The sequence below is a fragment of the Lytechinus variegatus genome, chromosome 13 (genome assembly GCF_018143015.1).
Source record: "Lytechinus variegatus isolate NC3 chromosome 13, Lvar_3.0, whole genome shotgun sequence".
Lineage (NCBI taxonomy): Eukaryota > Metazoa > Echinodermata > Echinoidea > Temnopleuroida > Toxopneustidae > Lytechinus > Lytechinus variegatus.
This window is the reverse complement of record NC_054752.1, coordinates 28,084,810-28,099,108: the sequence shown is the minus strand read 5'-3', so window position 1 is coordinate 28,099,108 and position 14,299 is coordinate 28,084,810. Positions and strand designations below refer to the sequence as shown.

Genomic DNA, 14,299 nt, shown 5'->3' with positions numbered 1-14,299 from the left:
AAATTGCGACTACCACAACGCTCAGATTCATATATAAATGTACAGGCTATATGTAATATCACATTCACTGTATTTCCTTTGCTATTCAAGGAGGGGATTCCCCCATCTCCGAATGAGAAAAGCGCCCTCTAATTTTCGAACTATATAGACTCAGAAAAAAAGAAAAGCTCACCGAAACATAACCGTGTATTATCGCTCACGTATACATTCGTTGTTAACTAGAGTTAGGTGTTGGTCTTTACGGGTTACTCAATTACTTTTCCTAAAAATCATTTTTAACGTATCTAGGTAACCAGTTCCAATGCATTGCAATTTGAAACAAACCGAAAAGATCTGTGTTTTTTTTATATTCAGCCACCTTGAATATGAATAGTCCGATTGTGAATACGGGTGCTTCATTGGCTGAAAATCAAGTTGCGCAAGATTATTTTTTTAAATTGCATTTTATTGCAACTCTTTCTGCAACGGGCCCCAGTATTTTTCGTTTTTAGTATTCAGTCATCTGGAATGTGAATAGTCATTTAATTTCACAATATTTGGACAAATGCCTAGCAAGAATTACCAGATATTTTATCATGAATTAAATATTGGCTTTTTTGCAATACAATTCTTAAACAAAACTAACAGGTCTGATATCGTTGTTATAGAAATCTTTGATCTCTCTTCTAAAGAGGAATTGCCCCTGTAGATCTTTGGTCTCAGGCGGGAGAAGGGCCAGGTATACTGGGGTGTCAGCCCCCTGGTCCGGGGTGATCATCTGCTTCATTTTCTCCTCGTCAAAGTGGGCGGTGAAGCGTGTCTTCAAGAAACCAGGGCAACACTGCAGAGATAAACACAAAAAATACTAAATACCAATAAATAACTGATATACTATTTCATTATCATTTGTTATTTGTAATTAATACACTGTACATTGTAAATGTATTTTGATTTTATTTGATTCACTTTATTTTAAACACGGTAAAAAGCCCTCGATCAGCCAATGGCTGGTTTTCAGAGAGGCCGTGCAATATACAAACAATACAAAGAATAACAAATCATAACAAAGTAAACTAAGTAAAACAAAAACCTAACTACAAACCCAAAGAGGGAGAATGAAACAATACAGAAGCAAAATCAAAACAAAACACAATTGTAGCAAAAACAAAAAAAGTTGGGGTAAAAAAAGGGATAATCAAGATTTCAGATTCAACTAAATAAAGAATTGGTAAAGTAAAAATACGTTCTGCCAATGAATTAAAATCAAGTATGGCAAGATACGAGCTGCTATCATATAACAGGGCCGTCACCAGCTTTTTTCTAGGGGGGGTGCTTTTTATGAAAAAAAACACAAAAACACAAAAAACAACGTATTAAGTCAATTTCATGCAGTTATATAGCCCGTGGGCCAGATCTTTTTCAAAAGAGCCCTCAAGTATCCCTACCCCCCCTTCGGTTTTTTTTTTTTTTTTTTTTTTTTTTTTTTTTTGGTTCTGAAGGGGGGTGCGTTCGCACCCTCCGCACCCCCCCCCCCTGGCGACGGCCCTAATTATGTAGGCAATGCTGATACGTTTCAAAACACTTAGCACGTATAATTAACATTGTAAACACTTACACAATTGATGAGGACATCTTTTTTGGTTGGATCTTTTTTGATAGCTTCACCCTGCGTCCGGGTAAGCGTTGTGACGCCCAGTTTGCTGGTTCCGTATGACCAGTCTGCAAACCCAATTTGTGCAGTGTTTCCCGACTTCACGGAGCTGCGAAAATATATTAATATCAATTATTACTCCTATAGGAATCGAATGAAATCATCACACCAAAAGTCTGAGGACTAACTGAGAGTACAGATCATATTCAACATTTTAACATTGATTTGAGTGATGTATGGTTTCTCTGTATATTTGTATATAGGTTTGAACGTCAATGTATATGACGGACTTGATGACAGAAGTAAAAGTTCATTTCATATGCAGTTCCAATGCAAAGGGTAAAAATTAATTTCCAATTTCTAAATAAGGCTATATAAACAAAACAATTATACGCTATATGAAAGTTGATATTTGCAGTATAACATGGGACAACAGCCGTGTAATTATTTAGGCGCTGGTAAACATGATTTAGGTTATAGCAATACTAATAATAATAATAATCCGCTTTTATATAGCGCTTAATCCATCGGAACGACGTTTCTAAGCGCTTTACAGATATATTATTACCCCGGTCATCGGATTCAATCAGTCATTCCCGCACACAATGTGTGCACATCCTCCACTCCTTGGGGAGTATTCCAGTCAGTCGCCTGTGAGGCGCACACAGTACTGGACAAGCTACAATGACTTTCACATCCTACCGGGTACCCATTTAGCACCTGGGTCGAGAGTGGCAAAGTGTGGATTAACGCCTTGCCAAAAGACGCCAGACCGCGGTGGGATTCGAACACACGACCCTCTGTTTACAAGGCGAGAGTCAGAACCACTACACCACGGCTCCTCCACATATAGTAGTAGTAGAAGTAGTAGAAAAGTAGTATAGTAGTAGTAGTAGTAGTAGTAGTAGTAGTTGTTGTTGTTGTTGTATCATTATTAGAAATTTACTATCATCGTCATCATATTATAATTATCAATACTATCATTCACATTGATTGTAAATGCATGATTTTCTATTCTAATTATGAATACTATTGTCATAATCACTGTCATTGTCAACATCATCATTATCAATATTATTCTTTTTTATGTTCTTTAGTAGCCTATATTCATCTATATGATAATTTGATTTCTTTAAAAGACTCCATTAATCTTACTCGACGTATTCTTCCATAAGATCACTAATTCCTTGGTCAGTGTTTACGTTCCTGAATCTATCCTGCATCTCTTCGCTCATCTTGTAGAAAGCCATCGGAGCCACCAAACTGGCAATGTGAACGATCCTGTAAAGACATTGGGGCAGTTGGGTTTACACGATGCAGAAAAAAAACGAGTGGGCGAAACGAGCGATCAAAAACATTACTCTTTTTTCGATCTAACAGGGCTTTCGCAACGTTGCTCGTGCGATCGTTTGCGATCATTTTGGTCACAATAATATGTTCCACAGAATCGCAATGGTTGTATATGCAGCCGCACCACGAATTATAAAAGGGGGTTCACTGATCGCAGAATTGATTTACACTACACTATATACCATAAACAGGACTACATAGAAAAAAAACGGAAAAAGTAGAAAACCTTGGTGGATATTGATCCTTACGGCTCTTCACTTTCCGGGAGGGGACGAGTGATCTGCATGTTGAGCAATACTCTCCCTAAAAATATAGGTCGAGTTAATAATTCCCTCATCGAAGAGAGTGAATTAATATTCCCTAGATTAAAAGTAAGTTTAACTTGTTGTCGAGTGAATTTCTCCTTCCCTCTGTAAAATGAAATATGTATTTTTTAAATCGTATATTTACTCTAAATTCAATCCAAATTGAGTGATCCTTGACGTCACTACCTAGCGGGAGTGGTAAAAGAGTGAAAATTCAATCACCTCTTTAGGGAGTAGGGATGAAGAGGGTGAAGAGAGTAAAGGGAAATGGGGGAGAGAGACAGAGAGATCATTAATCAGTATAATGTCATCTGACAATTCGTAAGAAGCTTTCCTCTGTTTTGATTGGTTGAAAAGCACATGTGCCTACAGTTACAATGGTAACACAACGCATCAGATAAATTTCAATATCTGTAACTTCCCCCACATAGCTTGGATTACAGGCGCGCGCCACAACGCCCAGTCAGATAATTATAACCGGTGTAAGATATTGATTCAAGTTAGTGTTGTGTTTTCAGTTATGCACTCAAAATCACATTATTTGGGGAGTTCAAGATGCAAGCCATCTGAATATAAATGCAAAACGGGAAAACATTTATATAAATGTGTAAAATTAAACGTGTGGTACTTGCCTTCCTCCGTTTCGTATGATGGGAAGAAAAGCGTTGGTCACATTCCGAACTGCAAAATAGTTCGTCTGAATCGTTTTCTCTGCTTGAATTTCTTTTGGTGTATCATCCTGAAGTGAAAAAATATTTTAAAAGAAAACTTAAAAAAAATAACAAGACCCGATAAATGGTTTATATCATTTTTTTTAATTGTTGAAGCATTGTTTAAGCCTGTCACTCTAGCAACTATTCAATAGTTTAAACTTGCAAGAAACCATTTTGTCACATTTTAAGATCAGAGATGCAGAGCATTTGTTGCGGAGCCATTATTGTTGCATCATCTTGGAGTGTTGGAGGAGCAAATATTAAGAATATCGGTGGAGCAAATTTTGGTGGAGCCGAATACCGGCGGAGCAAATCTCGGCAGAGCAATTGTTACCAAAGAATATATCCGCGGAGCCTTTGTCGGTTTACTGTTCTGATAACAAAGAGATCCCTGACATTTCCAAATGTATTTTCCGTCATCAAAAATCTCGGGCAGGCAAAAAAGGGGGCACCCAGTCCCCCCCCCCCCCCCCTCAGTCAGAAAGGCTAGCGCACATGCAGCACATGATGGAGAAGTATGATTACGAATTATCTCACATTAAAAATGATACCAGCGTTGTTGACGAGGATGTCCAAGCCTCCTTCCTGGTTGGCGATGTCGTCTCGTAGCTTGTCGATACTACCCTGATCATTGACGTCGAGTATATGAAACTTTGGACCGAATCCCTCCTTCTTTAGGACGTCGACTGCCTCCATACCTCGACCTATGTCAGTTAAAAATTAAAAAATAATAATTTCGCATTATTTTGTTTTTCTAAAGTGATATTAAAGGATTTTGGGCATACTTTTGGTGAAAATTAAAAAATAAATTGGGGGCAACTGTCACCCCCCCCCTCCCCCCGATGCGTATGGCCATGGTGGCCTCTCAACATCTCAATTGCTATTTTTTTCTTTCAATTTCTTGAAAGGAAGTTTACAAACCTTCGTTCCTCGCTGTTAAGTAGATTATACCATCATCGCCTAGTTTCTTGCAAAGACTTCTAACGATGGCCAACCCGAGACCGCTACTGCTTCCCGTTACCTTGCATGTTTGAAGTGTTGAAGAGAAGTTTGATAAAGAAAACAATGTTTTAATTATTGTTGATGTAGTTTAGACTTTTCATTGGTGTGCAGATGAGGTAGGGTGGAGCTTAATCGCTTGGGGGCTATCCCCATCACCCCCTTCCCTTTCAAAAAATAAAAGTAAAACAAAGTTAAATACTCAAAAAATAATACAAATCACGTTCTATTCATCATCACTTTTATTCCGATTTAAACTCAATTAATACAATTTATTGTATACTTAAATTGTTTATATTAGAATTATCATTGTTTATTGAAATTAGAATTGTTAAATGGAATTTATTTTTTAAATTTGAATGATTATTGTAAATCCGAATTATTGTAAAATTGAACATGTATTTTTATTGTAGTTAAAATTATGTGCAATTTATATGTTTTTTTTTCTTTACTGTTAATTTAATGGTAATTCAGCCTTCGAGCTTAAAATTGAATGAAAACATCTTGAATCTTCAATCATAATAAACAGACATTTTGAAACAAAATGAGAAAAACATAAAACAGCATAAAGGGCCAGTTCATTGATCAGGTTTATTATTTTTCATGTTAATTGCCCGCCCCTCTCCCCCCCAACCTTTCACTATTAGTCGTGACTATTTTCGGGGACTATTTACAACAAAAGTTGATTGATCACAATACGTCCCAACGAGAAGTTTTCCTGAAAAGGGCATATTCAGACAACTGAGCGTTGTGGCGTGCGCCTGTAATGCAAGCTATGTGGGGAAGTTACAGCAGAGGTTCGAGGTTCAATTCCCTGGTCACATATTTCGGATGGTGACGTTAAAGGTCGGTCCCAGACGTAAATAATCCTATCGGATTGATACACGTCTGACGAAACTCAATTACACACACTTGTAGGTCTACTTGATTGTTGAGGGAGGGAGGGTGACGAAAACAAATACTCGTTTAGCGTTAATATTCTGAGATCGTCGGATGAAATTGCTAAGGGTCCGCTTTAAAAGACTAGCATGGTGTCAATCTTGTACACCCCCCCCCCCTCATTCCATGATTTTTTTTTATATCATTATTATTTAAAAAAAATAATGATGATAAAATAAAGATATCACAAAACTTACCAATGCCACTCGTTTCGTCATCTTTGAGTTAGGATCACAACTGTGACACAAGAGCTAAAGCACACTGCACGTCAAAGAACATTTATAGAATGAATAAACCTGGGAAGTGCATGGAACTCCTACTACCATAATATACCCCGCCTGATATGAAATATCCTCGACATTGGCTTGTCGTTTTGGCTATCGAAGACAAACAATATAGGAGAATCTGCCAAGTCATGTTCATAATCGTGATATTTCATAATTGACTGATCAAAGTGCATATGCATGATACACCCCTCCCCCCCAATCACCCTCTCAACCCACACCCCATCCCCCCTTCTCTTCCTCTTTCTCACTCTTTCTCTCTCTTTCTGCCTCCCTCCTCCTTAAGTTATTTTCGTTTCGACTTTCGAATTAGTCCAATTCATATTGAATTATATTTTTAGTGCCAATCTCAAATCTTTGACAAGTTCATAATTCGATTACACAAAACAAAAGATATAGGTCTACATGAAATAGATCATAGGTCCTCTGGAAAGATATCACGTTTTGCAGATAAGATGGCAGGAAGCGTTCGAGATTATTCTTCTTGATACTTAGTATCTTCTACTTGTACTTTACTATTTGCTATGGGTTATGAATCATGTTCTACATTAATTTTGAAGGAGAACACGTGAGGAGATAATGGAGCTTAGTGAAATTAGTCTGACTCATGGACGTACTGGTCAAGGGTTCGATCCCATCCCCACAACGTGCCATCCCCCCCCCCCAAAAAAAAAAAAAACAAATAAATTTAGAAAAAATAAATAAATACAAAATAATAAATAAATAAATGAATAAACGAATACATAGATAAATGAATGAATAAAATAAAATAAATATGTAAATAACAAGCATATCAATTAATTAATCGATTGATCAATCAATTAATTAATTATTAATCAATTAGTTACAAAGGTTTGATTCGTTAAAAAATGATGATGAAAATATAGATAAAGAAATAGATAAATATACTATAAATACTTACAAACACCCAAAAGTACATGCTTTATTTATTGTTCGTTGAGATACTTTTAATTTATGACCGATGTCACTTTTACATGCCGGCCCATGATAGAAATTATAGAATCATTGGTTAAATTATCCTATAGAGTGAACCCCCCCCCCCCCTCCCCTTTGATTCGTTACGGGGAATCCCCATATATGGAGAGTTAGTCTATTTCACAGTCACACATCGTATGCATCTCACTTCTTCTGGATTCCGGTATTCCTTTTGTTAGATCTTGAAAGAGATTGGATATGCTTTAGACATAATGAATATGTAATCTTGGAATCGATTCATATTAACAACTTAGAAGAGGGCGCCATGAGGAACGACGGCATCACGCAATTTGGAGGTGCTGAATAATTCGTTAAAATCCTACGAAATCCACGGAATGAACTGCAAATAATAACTGATTTTAACATGAAATGAGTGGAAACAAGGAAAAGAACAAAAGAGGGCCATATTTGTTACGATCTAACAAGTTTACGAGAGATTTGAACGTGTCTAATAATCAAGTCACCATGGAAGAGGACCATGCATTAGAAGCTGGCAAGACATCAGACATGGTAACACGTGCAGATTTTCAAAAATTGTCTAACCAGATTCTACAACGGTTGGATACATTGGGCTCTCAGATGACTGCTATCAAGAAGGATATTTCAGGAATGCATACAACACTTGCTGATCTACAGGTTGCAGCAGCAGATTCGGCTTCAAGAATAAGCGCAATTGAAAACCAGGAAATTCCGAAGCTAAGAAAGGAGAAAAATGCTATGGAAGCACAAATTAAGGATTCAATCCTTGCTCTGGAGCTACACGATCGCAAACTCAACCTTCTGCTGTACGGAATAGAAAAGGAGAAAGACGAAAATATTGAAAGGAAAGTAAGAAGCAGCATACAGAAGTTAGGTTTTACCCAGGAGGAAACGAGTAAAATTAAGTTCGTAAACGCCCACAGGCTTCCAAGACGTCAGATTCAGGGGGAGCAACGCAGAGGTCCGGATCCAATCATCGTTCGTTTTATGAGTATGTTCGATCGCGATGAAGTATTGAAAAAATATCAGCAAAGTCAGCTGAAGAAAAATCACCATGCTCAACCAAGTTCTGATAGTCCACGGCTTCGAGTTGTCACAGATCTTCCATTACAATTGAAAAAGCGACGGTTTGAGTTGGAAAATCACGCCTATCAATTGAGGAAAAATGAAAATAAATCAACAAGAATCCGTCTAAATGGAATCAAGCTAACCCTAGAGTGTCGAGTAAAGGGATCAACATCACCTTGGACAGCACTTGTAAACGCTTGAAAAGAAGTAGGTGAGCAAGCCTCTGTACAACCACATATTTATCATGTTCATTGATTCAATGTAAAACATTCAACAAAATATTGTAAAAATGTGAGCACCTTTGAAAGAAAATATATCATGAATATCTAATTTCACTGTAAAGATTTTTTTTCACAGTGAGTATGGATAAAAAAAATTCCATTGGTTTGTTTTGATATTCTGAAAATATTGAATATATAGAAATCAATACTATGATTGTACAAATCCAGGACAGTTTCTCAAAGAAAATACAGAATTAATTCAAAACATTATAAAGCAAAGAAAGATAATCAAAACATTTTTTTTTATCATGTTCATTGATTCAAGGTAAAACATTCAACAAAAGATTGTAAAATGTGAGCTCCTTTGAAAGAAAATATTGTATCATGAATATGTAATTTCACTGTAAAAGATTTTTTTTTTCTTCACAGTGAGTATGGATGAAAATTCCATTGGATTGTTCTGATATTCTCAAAATACTGAATATATGGAATAATAATACTATGATTGTCCAAATCCAGGATAGTTTCTTAAAGAAAATACAGAATTAATTCAAAACAGTATAAAGTAAAGAAAAAAAAAAATAAAAAAAAAATATGGCTATCATAGATGGGAAACAACTATGACAAATAAGTTTCCACTTTATGGTTGAAATAGATAGATAGATTCACTAAATAACAAAATGCCAAAGGAAGGTATAGACTAAGATGAATAGTAATTGCTATAAATGTATATTGGTTATGTGCTATGGTTTTTTTTTTTTAAACACATTAAGTTGAAATGTAGAACAGCCAGTATTCATCTATGTATGCATACAATTTCATGTAAAAAATAAGAAAAGTGACTTTTATTTCAGTACATTGATGTATTTATTGTATCATTCACTCAAACAGCACAGACCACAGATTTTTTTGCCACAGATATACGCATGGCACGTGGTGATACTATCTTAAGACATGAAATTTTATTTGACAGATTGTACAATGAATAATACTCAACATTAAAAACATCCAATGCGTAGATAGTGAAATAGACATAGGCTTGTGAAACTAGAAAAAGTGGAATATAATGACTTCATAGCTTGTAAGAGAAAGTAGTCTTTTTCAAGTTTGACAATTTTGAAATAGAATGATCTAATTATATTAATACGAGAGAAAAAAAAGTTGTGACATTAAAAATGTTCTAATTAAACGTAAAGAATATATATATATATTTGAATTAAATTCAGAACGAAATGGAAATAAAAAAACATGATTCCATTCATTCACTTCATACAATTCTTGCAGTCATTAAGTATAGTTTAAAGTGCTTGAGCTAGTATGTCCGCATAATCATGATGCTTGGACGAGAAATCGAGTGAATCAATTATAGTTTTTTTACAGAGAGTCAAGATATTTTTTTATATTTTTCAAAAGGAAGATTTTTTTTCCTTGTATATTTACTTGATAAATACTGTAAACATTTTCCGGAATATTAATTATGAAAAGAGCATTCATATGACTGTCAAATGACAAGAGATCAATATTATTGTGTGTATTAAGCGAGACCATAAGAAATAGTCATGTTTATCATGCATTTTACATAAGTATTTTCAAGATGTATTTTTACCTCGGTTATGTTTCTTTGAAAAAACTAATACGAAGAGATCTGTAACTCAATCGATGAAAGTAGCACCACTATTAGCAATTTGCTTCAGCTTAATTTTGTCGGAAATGTTTAAAAGCTGATGGAAGACTGATCAGGAAGTAAACTGAAGAAAATTTGATTTATGTTTATGGCATTTTAGGTAATTAGGTTGAACACGGACATATTTTTTTTTTTTTTTTGAGAACTCAATAGGCCAAAGTTGCTGTAAATAGCAAATATATATATATATTATTAACATTTCCCGTACTTTTTCATTATTTACAATTGCATCTACTATAAAAAAAATATATTTTAGGGTTTCGAAGCTTTTACCCTTTTCATTTGGACAATTATAATCACACTCTACAGCACCGGAATCGCTGTTCGCCTATTCTCATTTCAATGATCCGTGTTCATCTTAATTTATTCCTACATTGCATTTAACTTTGTTATGTTAAACGGTTGTAAATTCCCGGTCACACACTAGATATCCTTTTTAGGAACGAATGCCGGGAAAGAATGCTCTTTCATGAAATAAGGGCAAGGTTCAAGCTCTTTACATATTTTACGTACTTATGTAAGAAATGGATTTCGTAGGAGACCCCATGGGAAGCCCTACTCTCCTTTGTTATGTGTGGTATTTATGTAGGGAAACGCAGTGCGAGTCTCTTGTCTTGTTCAGGTGTTGTTTTGGTGTCGTCTTTTATGTTTAGAGTGCTTGTTAGATTACTCTTATTTTTATCTTATTTTTTCCTTCTTTCATTGTCAGAGGAGAGGGTTTCGCCTATGATGGTCATGGTCGTTCCCACCTTGCCTCTTGCCCACAGCATGAAGCTTACTCTTCGGAGTTGCCCTGGGTTTTTGGGAGGGTTTGGGGTGGGAGGGGACGGGGGCCTCAAGTATTGGGATCCCCTTTGGTGGGTGATTGGCTCCGGTGTTCGGCTATTTGTTTTATATCGGTTTTTTCATGAGTCTCCAGATTAGTTGTAAATTGATCTCCCTCAATGTGAAAGGAATTAGAGATAGTGATAAAAGAGACCGTATCTTTTTTTGGTGTAAAGATAAAGGGGCCGATATTGTCTTTTTGCAAGAAACCTTTAGTACTAGGGAATGTGAGGATAGATGGGATTCATCGTGGGACGGCACAAGTTATTTTAGTCATGGTTCATCTCATGGCAAGGGTGTATTAGTTTTAATTGCGCCAACGGTAGATATAGAGATATTACAAGTCTTAAGAGACAATGAGGGTAGATATATATTCATAGATTGTAAGTTTCAAGGGGTTAGGTTGATTTTAGGAAATGTGTATTTTCCTACAAGAAATTTTGAAAATGAACAATTGCAATTTCTAAAACAAATACGAAATACTCTTGCTAAGTTGAATAAAGATAGATACCCTGTTATAATAGGTGGTGATTTTAACATGATCAGGGACAATAATTTAGATTATAATGGACAATCTCTAAATAGGATTTCAAATAGATTTAATCGAGACTTTGGAAAATTTATGGAAGACTTTCAATTTTTTGATGTTTGGAGGGTTCGACATCCCCTGAAAAGACAATTTACATATATGCAAAAGAACCCCTTCATGCAAAGCAGACTTGATTACTGGATAATTTCAGAATGTTTAGAGGAAATGGTTATAAAGTGCGATATAATTCCATCTGTGGCCCCTGATCATCATTCAATTTTTGTACACTTATTCGACAAAAGAAAAAATAACATTATTGGTAGGAAGAGGTCATATTGGAAGTTTAATAACAGTTTATGTGAAAATGAAGATTATGTTAAAGAATTAAGGAAAGAAATTCATGAATTGAGAAATGAATTGCAATCTGAAATAAAAGATAAAAGGTTGTTATGGGATTTTCTAAAAATGAAAATTCGAAGGTTCACACAAAAATTCTCGAAAAAATTGGCTGATAAAAGAAGGATAATGAAAGCGGATTTAGAAAGAGAAATACAGTTTTTAGAAGAACAATTGAAAGATCGTACTGATGCAAATACCTTAGAAAAACTAGAAAATACAAAAGAGAAATTAAGGGTAATCTATAGTTATGTTAATGAAGGTATTAAGGTTCGATCTCGTGCCTCCTGGTATGAATGTGGTGAAAGAGACTCGCGTTATTTCAACCAGTTGATGCAAAGTAATAAAAGAAAAACCACAATTAAAAAAATTAAAACCACAGATGGAAACATCTGCTGTGATGAAAAAAGAATAAATGAAGAAATCAGAGAATTTTACAGTAGGTTGTATGATAAAGTAATGTGCGTGTGTTCAGATAACCTCTTTGATGAATTTTTTCAAGGATTACCTAAATTGGCGGAGTCATCTCGAGAACTTTGTGAAGGAGTAATAACTAACAAAGAATGTCTAGAAATTTTGAAAGAATTGAAACATAACAAATCACCTGGAAATGACGGTCTTTCTTCGGAGTTTTACTATACTTTTTGGCCAGATATTGGAGATTTAGTAAAAGATGCTTTAAATGAGGCATATTGGTCCGGGGAATTGGCTTCGTCGCAAAAACAAGCAGTTATTACGTTAATCGCTAAAGATGGGAAAGATCCTCTTTTATTGAAAAATTATAGACCTATATCACTTCTTAACGTAGATTATAAAATTTTAACAAAAATTTTAGCTAAGCGAATCAAGAAAATACTTAATGAAATCGTTGTGGGGGATCAGGTGGGTTACATACAAGGTAGAAATATTGGTGAAGCCATTCGTACTATAGATGATGTTATTTTTCATACATCCCATTTTAATCTACCTGGCTTTTTGTTTGCCATAGATTTTGAGAAGGCCTTTGACTCGTTATCACATCATTTTCTTCAAAAGGCTCTGACGGCTTTTGGTTTTGGTCCATCCTTTCAGAGATGGGTCAAAGTTTTGTATACTGATACTTTAAGTTGCGTTTTAAATGAAGGAAATTCCACCGGCTATTTTGAAATAAAAAGGGGGGTAAGGCAGGGGGATCCGCTTAGTCCTTACCTCTTTATTTTGTGTATTGAAGTAATGGCTCATAAATTACGAAAAGATAATCTGATTGAAGGAATTAAATTTGGAGATGAGGAAATTAAATTAGCTCTTTATGCAGATGACATGACAATTTTTGCTCGTAATGTACAATCAGTGGATAGGCTAAAAGTTCTATTTGCAGATTTTGAAAAACTTTCTGGATTAAAAATCAATAATGACAAAACTAAAGTATTAAAATTAGGTTCATGCCAACATTTGCATTATGACTTCTCCTTCGGCGAGACCGTGGATTTTCTTAAAGTTTTAGGAGTATTTTTCACCTTAGATGAACATAAGAAAGAAGATCTTAATTACAAAGAAATCTTAAGCAAAATTAAAACACTCTTGAACTTTTGGAAGCTAAGAGATATAACGCTCATGGGGAAAATTCAACTATTGAAGGTGCATATCTATTCTAAAGTCCTCTTCCGAGCGTCTCTTACTCCTGTTCCTAAGTGGGTTTATGAGTCATTGGATAAATTAACTTTTGATTTTTTATGGAAAGGTAAGAAAGACAAAATTAATAGGAATACAATGTTTTTAGACTATAAGCAAGGAGGATTAAAGATGTTAAACTTCCCTGTACAGGTAAAGGCACAGCGAATAATGTGGATTAAAAGACTTTTAAATAAAGATGAAGATATGAAATGGAAACGGTACTTTAATTTTGCCACTAAACATTTGGGTGGAGATTTGTTATTTTCATGTGACTATATACCAGGTTTATTGAAAGTAACAGCTTCCAAATTTTACATGGACTTATTAGAAGAGTGGGTAAATATAAGACATACTAGAAGTACAGAGTTTGGGAAAGTGGTGATTTTTAATAATAAGCTTGTTCGATATAAAGGGAGTTGTATATTTGATAAGATTCTATACGATAAAGGGGTTTATAGACTGCATCATATTTTGGACAATAACGGTAAACTAAAATGTGATACACATTTTCTTAATTTGAATTTAGATGCAAATGATGTTGAAAAGATTAAGCATATTTATGCCTGTTTACCTGTTAGTTGGAAGAACAATAGTGAAATGAATGCAAAGCATAACTCTGGAATCGATTTCAATTTGGGTAAGAAAATTACTAATTTGATGTTTTTAAAATCAAAAGAAATATACGAACAGCTGTTATATAAAAATGAAATTAAACCTTCCATTTTTGA

The 14,299-nt window shown here is 34.9% G+C and overlaps 1 protein-coding gene across 1 annotated transcript; it reads right to left on the bottom strand.

Moving 5' to 3' along the window:
• Positions 1 to 498: 498 nt before the first annotated feature.
• Positions 499 to 6,217, bottom strand: LOC121426456 (carbonyl reductase [NADPH] 3-like). The gene is made up of 7 exons (XM_041622765.1): positions 6,134 to 6,217; positions 4,920 to 5,019; positions 4,536 to 4,702; positions 3,918 to 4,024; positions 2,786 to 2,911; positions 1,595 to 1,739; positions 499 to 820 (listed from the first exon to the last, which is right to left on the bottom strand). The coding sequence occupies exons 1-7, from the start codon at positions 6,152 to 6,154 to the stop codon at positions 611 to 613; spliced, it is 876 nt and encodes a 291-aa protein (XP_041478699.1). The 5' UTR covers positions 6,155 to 6,217; the 3' UTR covers positions 499 to 610.
• Positions 6,218 to 14,299: the final 8,082 nt, after the last annotated feature.

Coding starts and splice junctions, on each gene's coding strand:
- LOC121426456 (XM_041622765.1), bottom strand. CDS start 6,154: ATGACGAAACGAGTGGCATTG. Junction 4,703..4,919: donor CTTAACAGCGAGGAACGAAG/GTTTGTAAACTT, acceptor TAACTGACATAG/GTCGAGGTATGGAGGCAGTC. Junction 2,912..3,917: donor ATCATACGAAACGGAGGAAG/GCAAGTACCACA, acceptor ATGTCTTTACAG/GATCGTTCACATTGCCAGTT.